The 12,668-nt window shown below is 36.0% G+C and overlaps 1 protein-coding gene across 4 annotated transcripts in view; it reads right to left on the bottom strand.

Moving 5' to 3' along the window:
* LOC118062421 (uncharacterized) overlaps positions 1 to 12,294 on the bottom strand; it is a 34,971-nt gene extending 22,677 nt beyond the window's left edge. For all 4 annotated transcript variants that reach the window (XM_073411150.1, XM_073411151.1, XM_035076160.2 and 1 more), the window contains exons 1-26: positions 12,036 to 12,294; positions 11,498 to 11,579; positions 11,205 to 11,308; positions 10,469 to 10,564; positions 10,312 to 10,359; positions 9,774 to 9,821; positions 9,298 to 9,401; positions 9,008 to 9,125; positions 7,818 to 7,919; positions 7,521 to 7,721; positions 7,053 to 7,210; positions 6,694 to 6,852; positions 6,411 to 6,503; positions 5,879 to 6,230; positions 5,482 to 5,595; positions 4,689 to 4,784; positions 4,543 to 4,610; positions 3,509 to 3,629; positions 3,213 to 3,434; positions 2,724 to 2,951; positions 2,534 to 2,643; positions 2,176 to 2,272; positions 1,379 to 1,477; positions 1,153 to 1,293; positions 946 to 1,014; positions 51 to 539 (exon numbers count right to left, since the gene is read on the bottom strand). In XM_073411150.1, the coding sequence (XP_073267251.1) occupies positions 51 to 539; positions 946 to 1,014; positions 1,153 to 1,293; positions 1,379 to 1,477; positions 2,176 to 2,272; positions 2,534 to 2,643; positions 2,724 to 2,951; positions 3,213 to 3,434; positions 3,509 to 3,629; positions 4,543 to 4,610; positions 4,689 to 4,784; positions 5,482 to 5,595; positions 5,879 to 6,230; positions 6,411 to 6,503; positions 6,694 to 6,852; positions 7,053 to 7,210; positions 7,521 to 7,721; positions 7,818 to 7,919; positions 9,008 to 9,125; positions 9,298 to 9,401; positions 9,774 to 9,821; positions 10,312 to 10,359; positions 10,469 to 10,564; positions 11,205 to 11,308; positions 11,498 to 11,579; positions 12,036 to 12,050 (3,534 nt within the window). In that variant the 5' untranslated portion in view covers positions 12,051 to 12,294. The remainder of the gene's footprint in view (positions 1 to 50; positions 540 to 945; positions 1,015 to 1,152; positions 1,294 to 1,378; positions 1,478 to 2,175; positions 2,273 to 2,533; positions 2,644 to 2,723; positions 2,952 to 3,212; positions 3,435 to 3,508; positions 3,630 to 4,542; positions 4,611 to 4,688; positions 4,785 to 5,481; positions 5,596 to 5,878; positions 6,231 to 6,410; positions 6,504 to 6,693; positions 6,853 to 7,052; positions 7,211 to 7,520; positions 7,722 to 7,817; positions 7,920 to 9,007; positions 9,126 to 9,297; positions 9,402 to 9,773; positions 9,822 to 10,311; positions 10,360 to 10,468; positions 10,565 to 11,204; positions 11,309 to 11,497; positions 11,580 to 12,035) is intronic.
* Positions 12,295 to 12,668: the final 374 nt, after the last annotated feature.

The raw sequence follows: 12,668 nt of genomic DNA, 5'->3' as shown, positions 1-12,668 counted from the left end.
GCATTAATTAACAAGCAAAACTAAAAATCTGTGATATTCAAGTTTGATACCTGTGTATCTATACCATCATAATCAGGTGAAGAAGAACTTTGCATTGAGAAAGTAACAGACACAAAATCAGAACTATCACTGCCATGTGCCTCATAAAATATCTCATCAGGAATTTTTTTTCCTTGTAACAGATCTTGCTCAAGAATAAAAGATTCAGGAGACTCAAATTCTGAAGAGTCATTGGCATCTCCCATAATTCCAAAATGAGAGACGTCCATTTTTGGTGACCAAATGCCACCATCTGCTAGAGACAAAAAATCTGGCAAAGCATCCTTAAAAGTATCCTCCTCATCATGAGATACTATGGGCATCCCCATCCCTAGAGGATCAACATTGTGAGAGGATACAAGAAACTTGTCATTCTTTAGCACCGAGCAGGCTAAATACCGTGGATTTGCAGATTGGCGGCTCTTAAGCTCATCTTTAATTTTTAGGGAATGCAGCTTCATCTTTACTCTAAGATCGCCCTCTGCACGAATCATGTGCACCTGCAAAACAATGCACTTTAAAAATGTAGTACCAAGTACTATACAAGGATATTATATCCAACATGAGTAGCTGATCAGGAAAAGACAAGTCTCACAAAAGACGAAAGTAAATCAGACAACTTGACATTTTACTAAACCAAAAATAATATCCTGTTCTAGCAGTGAGATGCTGACATTTCTGTATACACTTTCAAATATTTTCTCACACATGCATAGTGAGTGCATATAAAGAACCTAACAATGAATCAGACACCCAGTCAAATTATAACCATTATTGGGGAAAATGAGTTTATCAAACTACTGAAGAAATATGTGAATTATTCATGCCAGATAAAAATAATGAACAATCTTAATCACATTTCCAACAAGAGATCATTGTTGTAGAGCACAAACAAGCTGCACCAACCTTTCCCCCGCCAGCATGAACCTCGATAATAAGAGTCTCTCCGAGTTCCCCATCAACTTCATCCCCATTCTGCACAATAATAGCATATATGTTGAAATATTCAATTAATAGAACTTGGATGCAACAAGAAAAGACAGGGAACTGCAATAATTACATAAAAGACCCCAGCCAGTTAAAATTAGATTTCCTAAAAAATGATTCCCTAACCTTTCCATATATGAATAACTTTGCCTCCACCAGTGCCCCATTGATGACAAGGTCTGCTGTTCTCAGAGTTGGTGTTTCAGGTTCTCCAAAGTTGGACGCAATGCCACTTGTTTCTCCAAGCACATCCATTGATGGAGGAGCCTTCATCAAGAATGATTATGAATTAGGGAACTCCTAAAATTTAAACAGGCAAAATTAGTAATTCATAATAATATTGTTTTCATACAGAAGCTAGATAGGTAGCCTGTATAAGTCCTTTCAACCAACAGGTTTTCTCCTCATCATCCTGAAACTCTAAAATCCAGGTACTAGAAGATTCCAACGCCTGAAAAAATAAAGAATTAACTCATAAAAGATGGCAAATCACCATTTCAATGCAGGAAATGGAAAACCAAATAGAACATAAGCATTAATCACATGTCATACAAATTTCATTTTCATTAGCTTTGCCTTCAAAGCTCTGTGAAATTTTTCCACATAAAATTTATCATTTCAAGAGCAAATCTATTCACGTGTGTGAGAGATACAAAGGGAATGACTTTGGATTTAATGGGGCTAGAACAAAGGCAGGGCTTGAGCCACAATCATAATCCTCATATGCAAGTTGAAATTTAAGAGATCAGGTTTATTCCTCTTCTATTGACCAGAATTCACAAATTTTCAATCAAATAAGGGTATGAGGGTGTCTGCACATGCATGTCAGTCTGGTGTGTTCATGGAAGAGAGAGATAGGAAATGTTTAGCTTTCTTAGGGTTAAAATCAAAAGGGTGTTTGAGCCACTATCGTAATACTGAGTGTGTGATAAAATTTATTCTTCTGGTTGACCATGGACTTGCACCTTGTCCCATGCCACATGCAACTGTCAAATTATTTTGCTCTGATGTTTGTTTCAGAAAACCAATCAATACTAAAATCAATCTACAACTATGGTTGTCACAGGATAAAAATAAACAATTACATAGACAAAGATTGGGATGAAGCTATCTCAGAACACAGCATTAATTTAGAAAAACATGACTTACTTGCTGAATGTCCATTCCCCTTAAACTCACAGCGACACAGAATTGTGAACCACCAACACTTGATGGAGGAACCTCATTTATCTGTCTACCAGCCATGCTGCAGAAATTGAATTTTTATAAAAGTGAAGAACCTCAAGCTCCAAGAGCAATATATTTTAATAAAAGTATCACCAACACACAGCAATTAAACAAACTCAAACAAACCAGAAAGTCATCACATGATGAAACAAAGACTTGATAATAACATATCAATGATAACAAGACTTCAGGAAAGACTATAAGTGCTAACAGTAGAAGATTACTAGCAAAGAAAAAATCAAAAAGCCATAACAGAAAAGAAATGATTGAAAAGGCAAACCTCAAGTATCGCTGGTAACTTTGGGACTTCTGAGATTCCATAACATAAAGATATAGTCCAGATAACACAAGAAAACAGGGTTGCCAATGAGCCACAGAATTGCCAATCCCCTGTTCCAACATAAATGTTATATAAATGATTAAAATGCTTGAACCCTATGTCCAGCCAGATGAAAGACACAAGGGCATACCCTCCAAACAAGGATTCTAGAATCGGTAGCAAGATCAGCAGAACTCCAAGGAGCAATCTGGGTTTGAAAATTATCGACGGTAGACTGACCATAGTTGTCAACTGTATTGTACAGTATGTTCACCAATTCCATAAGTCTAGAGTATCTTGCTGGTGAAAAGTGAATGCCAAGATTTGGTACTTGAACAGAAATCCGCGTTGAAGGATAACTAGGGTGGCGTGCTTTGATCTTCAATAAACAGTTTGTAAACAAACAACAAAAGAAGAGCTTTTACATCAAGGACAATCCACGACAAAATACAAAAAAAATGAAAGCTAATGTATGTTAAAACAGCAGGCTGACAATTTCATGAATCTGCAATATCTGGGCAATAGACATAATTGCCAATATGTATTATGGTTGACACCTATGACCATTTAAGGTCAAATCCAGAGCAACTCCTTTTACATTAAACGTGATAGCAGATAATGAAAAAAGTAAATGTTATACCTGGTCAACAATTACAGCCATTCCACACCTATCAATAAGAGAAAAGTAATTGTCAACTTTTTCTGGTATCTGGGATGTCAGTAACTGGCTATTATCATTTGGCACAACAACTGTGGAGTTGTAGCAGTGAGAATCACAGTCTGTAAAGAAAGCAGCGATATCTCTCCCAGATATGTAGAAACGAGAATATATACTCTGCCTCTTTTCATCAGACTGTGCTTCCTGCAACATTAATATTTATGTCAAGTAAAGCCAAGGTAAGAACTACTTGAAAAAGGTCAAGAAAAGAAGCATACCATAGTGTGTAATGTGAAGTGACCAAAATCCAAAAGAAAATGCATATCACAGTGGGAAGAACTGACTGTCCTCATAGGAACTGTAACTTTTGGAGCATCCAGATCAATGTCAAGGGCAAATCTGGAAAACCAAAAAGATAAATGAATCAACCACTTATCATTTGCTTCCCTCCTCAGATTGCATAAAAGATAGGGTTGACAAAATGAAAAGCAACAACATGAAGCCTAAGCTTCTACAAACCCGTCAAAAGCAACTTCATTCCATAAGCTTACATGCATCAAGTAACATTCAAGCTGAAAGCAATTACTTTATGAACGGAAATATTGTCAGGGTGTTTGTGTAATTTCTTACATACTCTATATAAATATACACGTGTGGTGTGGTCTCGTGAGTATGACACACAACACTTCTCTCCCATTACTATTTCTTTCCTCTTCTTTCATCCTTTCTTCTTCTTCTTTCTCTATTTTTCAGTTATTTCAATCTAAGAAAACCAACGGAAAAGGTTATTTTTATATCTATTTAACTGATATTGTAGGAAAAACCTTTTTAGTTTCAACAAGTACAAGGAATTTGTCTCCAAAAAAAGCAAAACAAATTTACCAATAAAATGAGTTCAATTGTTTAGTTAAACCCGAACCCATGACACTTTTTTCCCCGTCACAATACCCTAATATAGCTCAACTCAATATCATGGAACAAAAAAAATTAAGCGACTTATTTGGCACATGAGAGAATTTAAGCAGCCCAGCCTCTTAGTATTAATAGAACCAACATATTGTCACCAATGTATATAAACTACCATATCCACATCCACTGCTTAGACTCGTTCTACATGCATCTGCTGACTCTTCAACATTTTACACCATAATGACTGAGATCTCAAAGTCATTACCAGCCTTCCGATTTATAGACAGCATGCACAATTCGATACATGGGGATTGAAATCTCAAACAACAGCATGTGCAAAAATAATAATTATACAAACAGATGGAGCAACAAAAAATGAAAAACAAAATGAGCGTTAATTGACCTGCTTTGTTCCTCTAATACCATTTGAAATTGCTCTTGCGCTCTTCGAGTCACTTTCTCAATCTTCATCTGCATGTGGGCATTGAATAAATAGAGGGTTAATTTACAAACCATGTGGTTTCGTATTCAAGATATTGACATAGATACCTGCAAAGCATTTGCAGTTTCTAATGCAACAGTAGGGCTAACTGCATTGCTTCTCCTCACAAACTCAAAAAAGCGATCAAAACTTTCCATTAAAACCTGCAACCAAATAAGAAATGAAGCTTTGTATGGCATGCGCAGTGAATATTGGAAGGGGAAAAGGAGGAGAAAAAATATGAGCAAATAAGCAAATAGTAAAATGCCACCACAAGCATATCAAATCTCGTTCCATAGGACACTGAGACATCCAACTCAACCAAGAAAAGAGTATCTATTACTTTCTTTAAAAATCACTTCAATCCGTTCTGTTGCCAAAAACATCCATTTAAAGTCCTTGAATGCGCAACTTGCCAGGTAAGTGTATCCATATAATTTATAAATTTTAAAGAAAGAGTATCTACTACTTTCTTAAACATCAAAAATCAATTCAATACATTCTTTTGCCAAGAACATCCATTGGAAGTCCTTGAAAGAGCAACTTGTCAGGTAAGTGCATCCATATAATTAACTAGAAAATTTACATGTAAGTTTTAAGTTGGATAAGACAGGGGAATAATCATGAAGAAGCATTCTGAACATCTCCAAATGTAAATGACAAGATTGGAGGCCTCCACCACCTCTCTATTCCTCAAAGAAATGCATTTTTATAGTTGATCAAAAACAAATTGAAAAACCAACATAAACTGGAAGCCACTCTTTATAGGCACAGCCAGGGATGCAAGTAACAACTACATGCAAATGCTGCAAGCAAAAATGACCCTCCTTCCCCATCTCTCTCAAAACACTACAAAATTACCGTAACATGGCAAGGCGAAATTGTGGCTGACAGCCTCCAGTCAACATTTTCCCCCACTGGGGAATGTACAAAATTGGCAGATAATGCATTCACCTTCTGTTCACTAGAAACGCTCTGGAAAAAAAATGCAAAATGCAATTAGAGAGAAAAAATCAACCTTTAGTCACAGCAACTTTAGTCGCAGCAACAGCCTTACACCAAATAAAATCAGAATAAAAATCCATAAACACAAGTCAGACAACTAAAATGAGAAATTTCATTCAGAAAGATTTCAAAAACTAAAAACATTGATCAATATTGAAATGAGGCTCTACAATTTACTTTCATATCAGCACTTAATCATGAACTAAAAAATGTACCACATACTATCTCAAATCTTGCACCATAGCGAACAAACCTGTGCAAGCGAACCTTCTGGGGCAGATAAACCATATAATTTTAGGGACACGTCACAGTGGGTAGAGCGATTTTTTAATTTGGTTGAGACTTGAAGCTGCTCAAATCTACCACAGACAATCTCAGTCTGATTTATGTCAATTATCCTGGCAGCAGCCTGCTTAACAGACACAGTCACTAAATACCGAATCATATTCTGCATGTCCTTTCCTGAATGTGGCATTAACTCTTCGTCTGACTGGTAACTAAGCAATTTATTAATTGCAAGCCATTCCTCTTGAGTCAGCTTTTCTTCTCTTAACTGGGATGCTTCAGAAGCATCCCCATCAGAGGCATCTTCAGAATTCGTACGCCTGAGACAAAGGGTAAATCAAAATAAAGACAAACACACAGAAACAGGAACCATAAGCAAATGTAAGTTTCATTAATACAGATGGTTGAACACAAAATAACAGTAGATAAACAGAAAAAACAACCAGAAGCAAAGTAATTTATTTCAAGGAACAGGGTGTGAAAATAGAGTTGCCACCAACCATCCAAATGAAAACCAGCCTTTCTTTTTTAGCCTCCTCTGCTCAGCAGCTTCCTTTGTTTTCAATGATTCAGCCTTGGCATGTGCAAGCAACCTAAATAATGCACATAGATGGATACACAAACCAAGTAAACCAAAAATATGAATTGCATTTTCAAATACTATCACCATTCAGTAAAAGGAGCCTCAAACCTGTAAAACTTTATATAAAATGTCCAATACTAAATATTTGAAGCATTAGCAAACAATTTTTTTTTAATAACCAATAAACAAGTTCTGTATACCTCCACAAGAGAATAACTTTAGAATCAAGATCTTTCTCCATTTCTCTAAGTTCCGAGGTGCTAGCATTTGATGATTGTTGCAGCATGGCAGCATACAATTGAACATAATGGCGACGAAGCTGACAGAGATGCTGAATGCGGTCCCATGAGAATCGGTAGCTAAAGTATGGAAAATCATCTAGTAAGTTTCAATTTCAGGAATAGAGCACATCAACTAGAATGATAAATGCACAGCTTTTGTCTACATATGATACAGCAAATAGAATAAGAATATCTAACATTTTAAACATATTTTCAATTCAATGCTCTTATTAAAATACCAAATGAACAGAAAAGCCTGGATAATAGCATGTCAGTACCACATTTTTCGCTGCTGCAGAACAGCTTGAGCAGCATATCGCCACCACAGACAAGGATTGTCAGAAACAGGGATCTTAGGTCTTAAATGGGAAATTTCAACGTATGTCTTGTATCTTGAAACAGCTTCCAAAAGTTTTATCCAATCATGATATTGCACCTGTGAGAAAAACCGAGTTGTACCTGACTTGAGAACTCAAAGCCAAGAAAACAAAAGAAATGCTTGAGAAATTCACTACATTGTGTTTTATCGGTGGCAAGCAGTGCAAGAACCCTAGGGTATTGGGCTGGAAAGAACTAACTTAAATAAAAACACTTTTATCCCCCATACCCCCCCCCTCTCCTCAACCTGATAAGGAAAAATGAAAGAGAATAGCAATATCCTCCAATTCTCCACAACAAAAAGCACAGTGGAGTATGCTGATCAGATAAAGCAGAATAGAAGCAATAGGAAACAAAATTTGCAGTACCTCTGTAATTGTTAATGAGACATCACTTAGGACAAGAGAAGCCTTCTCAAATGGAATCTCTGGATCACTTCTTTCTTGTTTTCCAAGACGATGATATTTAAGGGCACCATTGATTGGTGACACCAAGTAGTTCCGATTCATAGCCCATTTAGACACCATACCATGACCAGTAGAGGGTTCATTTACACCATCTTCAAATATCTTAGGGGTCAGCCAAAATCATCAAAGAGAAGAACAAAATTTTGATAAGTAACTACTTGATAATGGAGATTAACAATTCCATAAACAGCTACCAACCTCAACCCATTCCTCCGGACTTAAATCTTCCCAATTTTTGTCTTTCTTCCAAGGGAGGCTATCAGAATCATGATACACAGCAAGCCTCTCAAGTTGTAATGACTGTTAAAGCAAACAAGTGTTCGCCAAAATAATTTGAAGGTCATGTAAATACCACTAGCATCATAAGACAAACTTGATAAATAAAAGCAAAGGAATTGTTTTGATCACCGTCCAAAGAGATGCAAGCTTTATAAGATAAAAATAATAAATGAAGCAAAGAACATAGGAATGCATATCAAAAGGCATATTAAATCAACTTAAATAGTGATCATAATAGTCAGGTTGTCCCATTATGTAGAGGAACCACCATCCTTTTCAATGATAAATTCTCTCCTATCACATCACCAGAAGATACTGCACAACTAGACTCAAGTAATAGTATGCGCTTGATTTGAGAGGAAAGAGCTGGATCATCCTGTCTTTCCTTGAATGGTTCCTTTAAGGGAAGGAAGAGAATTCACAGGATTAACAACTCCCAGCACTTAACGGGCAAGGGATGAAGGTTAAAGTGCACCAATAAGAATTTTGTTATAATTCATTACTTCTTTCTACTTTTTTACGTCTAATGGCACAACTTAAAAATATATATTTTTCCCTCTCTCCCTTACCACTGCCAATTCTTATAAAGGTCTTTCTCCAGCCTCTAACAATACAGACCTTTTAATTTGCTATAATCCTCGAACATGAGTTTTTACCCCCTTAACAACCGCTCTTATTACAATCTAGCTCTAATGTTAATCTTAAAACATGTTCAATCAAAACATTCAGAGAAGTGGTTTGGTGATTGCATAAATCATCTGTTTCTATCCGCTGCTGCCTAACAATAGACATACCAGTACCATGCACTAGAACCTCTAATTTTAACCTCGAAACAGGTTCAACAAAAACCTGAGATGACTGGTTGGGTGCTTACATAAATCCTCTCTTTATATCTGCTGTTGCCTAACAGAAGACATATCAGCAACAAAAGAGAGTGCAAAACTTGGATTAGGCAAACTCTGTAAATACGCACATATGTAGTCATAGCATTCCAAAAGAGGTAATATTATATCCAATTATTCTCACTGCATAAAAGGTTCAAATGCTATGCACTGCTTTCAAACATCCATTTCAACAAAAGATCACAATAAGTAAAAAGACATGCTAACCTTCCGTAATCGATCCAAAGCACCACTGATATCAAATGTTTCAATACCCTGCTCATCTGTTGTGACAGCTGCCAGCTTTGCTAGGGTAACACCACAAGAAAATGGATGCCCAGGATGACTGCAAAATCATTAGTTAGTAACTTAAATAAACAAGGGGCACCCGGAATGGACAACAGAAAAGTAGAAAACATGAACTTATTCATGGAATTGTGACATGAGAAACTAAAGTAGTGTGTGGAATAGTATATAAATACAGATAAAAGAAATCAATAATAAAATTCTCAGCCAACCTGACTGAATCCTCGTATCTGATATGCACATTGCTAATTGAAATTTTAAGATTTCCAATAATAGTAGCAATCAGAGAGCCCAGCCATGAATTTCCTGGAGGAGTCTGCAAAAGAATCAGATGTCAATCAAATTTCCTTACCATGCTGAAGTCACCACATTTTTTTGATAATACAAAGCATGCACATGCTTTATGTGTGTCCATTTCAAATAAATACCAACAGAAATAGTGAGTGTTTTTTCTCTACCCTTCAAAGCCTAAACTGTTCAAACAGCCAGTCTAAAAATACTAGCAGGGGACAAATTGCCTCCAAATATCAATAAAAATAAAGCTTTTCACAACCCATGAGCATATGATTTGAATAAAGATTGCTAAAAGCTTTAGCAAGCCTAATCCAGTATATAGAAAGGTTTACGGAGCAAGCAACTAAATCACAATGAAAACAGATAGCAGAAAGCAGAAAGCTGCAGTCCATACACTTCCCAGCTTTGATCTAGTTGCTTCAAGAGTGGCAGATTCTGCTTCCTGCACAGGGAGAGAAGAAAATTTTAATTAGCAAGTTTGTTAGAGCCAAGTTTTCTCCCTTTATGCAATGTAAATCAAGTGCATTTGAACAACATTAAAACTGAAACAGTTGACATTTTAAAAGCTATTTAGGCATCTCATGCACAGAGATGAGCAAAAACACAGGTAATTAATATGTGTCTGGAACACTTTTATGAAGACATCATTAAAAAAAAAAGGCAACATGGTAATTATCTAGTGGTGTAATGGAAGGGCAGTGTGAAAAACTTTGGGGTAAAGTCATGGTGAATCATGGATCAAAAGGGGCTGCCAGTATGATGGATGAATAAATCTCGCATGAGAAACCATGTTGTCGAGAGAGTAACATTCAATACAACCATAATGCAGTTCAATGCTTAAACACATCATGAAACAGAAAGGAGGCCAAATTAAGAGGCACAATTAGTGCACAGGAAAACACATGTATGAATGCCACGTATATGAGCTTCACCTCAATTTGTTGAAGTTTGGTTTCAAAAAGTTTTCTCCGGTCCTCCTCCTACATGAATAGTCAAGCAAGAAAATATAAGAACCGAAGGGGAAAAGAAAGATCATGGTCAAATAATCCAATAAAAATAATTATTCACGTTGACAAAAGAGCATTCTACCTTGAGAGTCCGGCTATCAGGGGCAGGATGAGCAAGAATGAAGACGCGATCAACAAGAACAACCACAGGTTCTTTTCCTAAACTTTTCCAGGGAACCTGTAAGTTTAGAACAATAAAAGGGAGTAAAGAATGAAAACCAGAGAATTAGGACATGAGTGTCATTTGGAATGGAGAAGCTATAAGAAAAGTAGAAACATAATCAAATACAAGTTGTATTTCCCTCATCATTAAACAAATAAGTTCTATCACAAACTAGTTTGGCTCGGCTATAATGATCCTTTTGTGCCATTCCGCCTCAATCCTGAACTAGTTCCCTCATCATTCTAACATTCATAGAATTCCTACTTGGTTCCAAACATTGATTTCCTTTCCACAACAGTCAAATTTAACCGTTCAAAGCCATCAGCCAGTTTAGCAGGTCATGAAGCAAGTCACAATGACAACCAACTAGAAATCTTAAGCGCCATTTTTCACTTTTCTCCTTTGCTCTGATTGGCAGGTTTTGAACTTAGTTCTATGTGACCACCCTTTTAACACGCAAACAACAAGGGCCTTCACATGACAATATTGATCACAGATTTACTTTCTACATATTTCTTGACTGCTTGATACCTACAGGTCCTCCCCAGAAACAAAAAAAAAAATTGTTGTTATGCAATTCTAAACTATACAAACCATGAGCAAATGAAAATCCTAAGAATTCAGCCAGCTGGCTGTAGGTGACAACATTAGCTACCTTTAATGTAATAGTACCAACAAAACCAGCTTTGACAGTGACTGGAAGTTTTAGTGAATTTAGTGCGTCAGCCTTCAAATTCAAATCTTTGAGGACAACATCGCCTGCAAAAATAGAGGGAGCTAATCAGAAAAATAACGAAAAATAAATAAATGATAGGAAAACAAAAACATAATTTCCAAAAAGACAATTTTGCATCCAGCGGTCATTTCACTGGTTTATTAGCTAGGAGAATTAGGAACCGAGTGCCTAAGATCAGCAAGATCACAATTCACAGAGATTTGAAGACATACCTTTCCAGACACTTATTCTTAAAGCCTCCACTGACAGCCCGTGGACATATTCGCCCAGGTATCTTCGAAGCAAATGCAAAACCTGCAAACAAAAAAATATGTAGCCTACTTGAAGCAAACTTGCGGATAAACAACGTAATTAAAGAGCATTTTCTCCTTCAAGAGATTATCTAACCGTAATTTAAACTAACCGCTGCCGTTTCAGTATATCAAGAGATTATCTAACCAAGCATGTTACAAACGTGGAATGTTCATTAACGTATAATTCAGGAAAACCACTAACAATGCCCTAAAGTGTTACAAAATATTGAAATGTTAGTTAAATTCCTAGTCACTTGTAATCATTATAAAAATCAATTCCTAATTTTACTCGACCGTAATTTAAACACGCAAGACATGACACTAAAAATATATTGATCATCCTCGCCAAATTTCAGAGCACACACTAAACTTACTTATCTACTCCCTGATTTTGTAAAAATAAACGAAAGTTGCGATTAAAAAAGAACAAAACAGAGAGAGGAGAGAAGTAACATACGTGAGCTTCGAACATGATGAGTGATCAGGTTAGAAGCGAAATTTTTAACAGGTTAGAGATGATCGAGGTGGAGTAATCGGCATTGAAGATGCAGGTGAGTTATGAGTGTAGATTTCGAAATTTTTTTGAGGGTTGGAGAAACCCTAATATCGATTTTGATCTCTACAGGGAAAGAGAGCAGGAGAAACGAACGGTTGGAAGAAGGATGCGAGATGAGAAAGATGGAGGACAGGGAAATAATTTATAGGTGTCTCTTTCTCGGTTCATTATGCAAATATTCGACGCGTAAAAAGTAATAACTGCGGAATATATATATATATATATATATATATATATATTTGCTTTGTTATTACAAATAAAACTATAATGAATTAGTGTTTTACTTATATGTTGTGCAGTGTAAAACAAGTGATGTCTTTTTTAAAAAAATCAAATAGTTAAACAAACACTTAGGGTAATTTTATATTTTCATATTTTTATTGTACATTGTAATTACTTCTATGTTGTTGAAAAAAGAAAAACATAGCTAGTATTTATGAGATTTTTTCAATTTTCACATTTGTTGTCCAATCCAATTACCTCGTAATTCGTGGGATCAATTTATTTTTGGTCTAGTGTAAAGGTATATTCTCA

This window comes from Populus alba, chromosome 8 (assembly GCF_005239225.2).
Source record: "Populus alba chromosome 8, ASM523922v2, whole genome shotgun sequence".
NCBI lineage: Eukaryota > Viridiplantae > Streptophyta > Magnoliopsida > Malpighiales > Salicaceae > Populus > Populus alba.
Note: the sequence above shows the minus strand (reverse complement) of the source record. Positions and strands in the feature narration are given on the sequence as shown.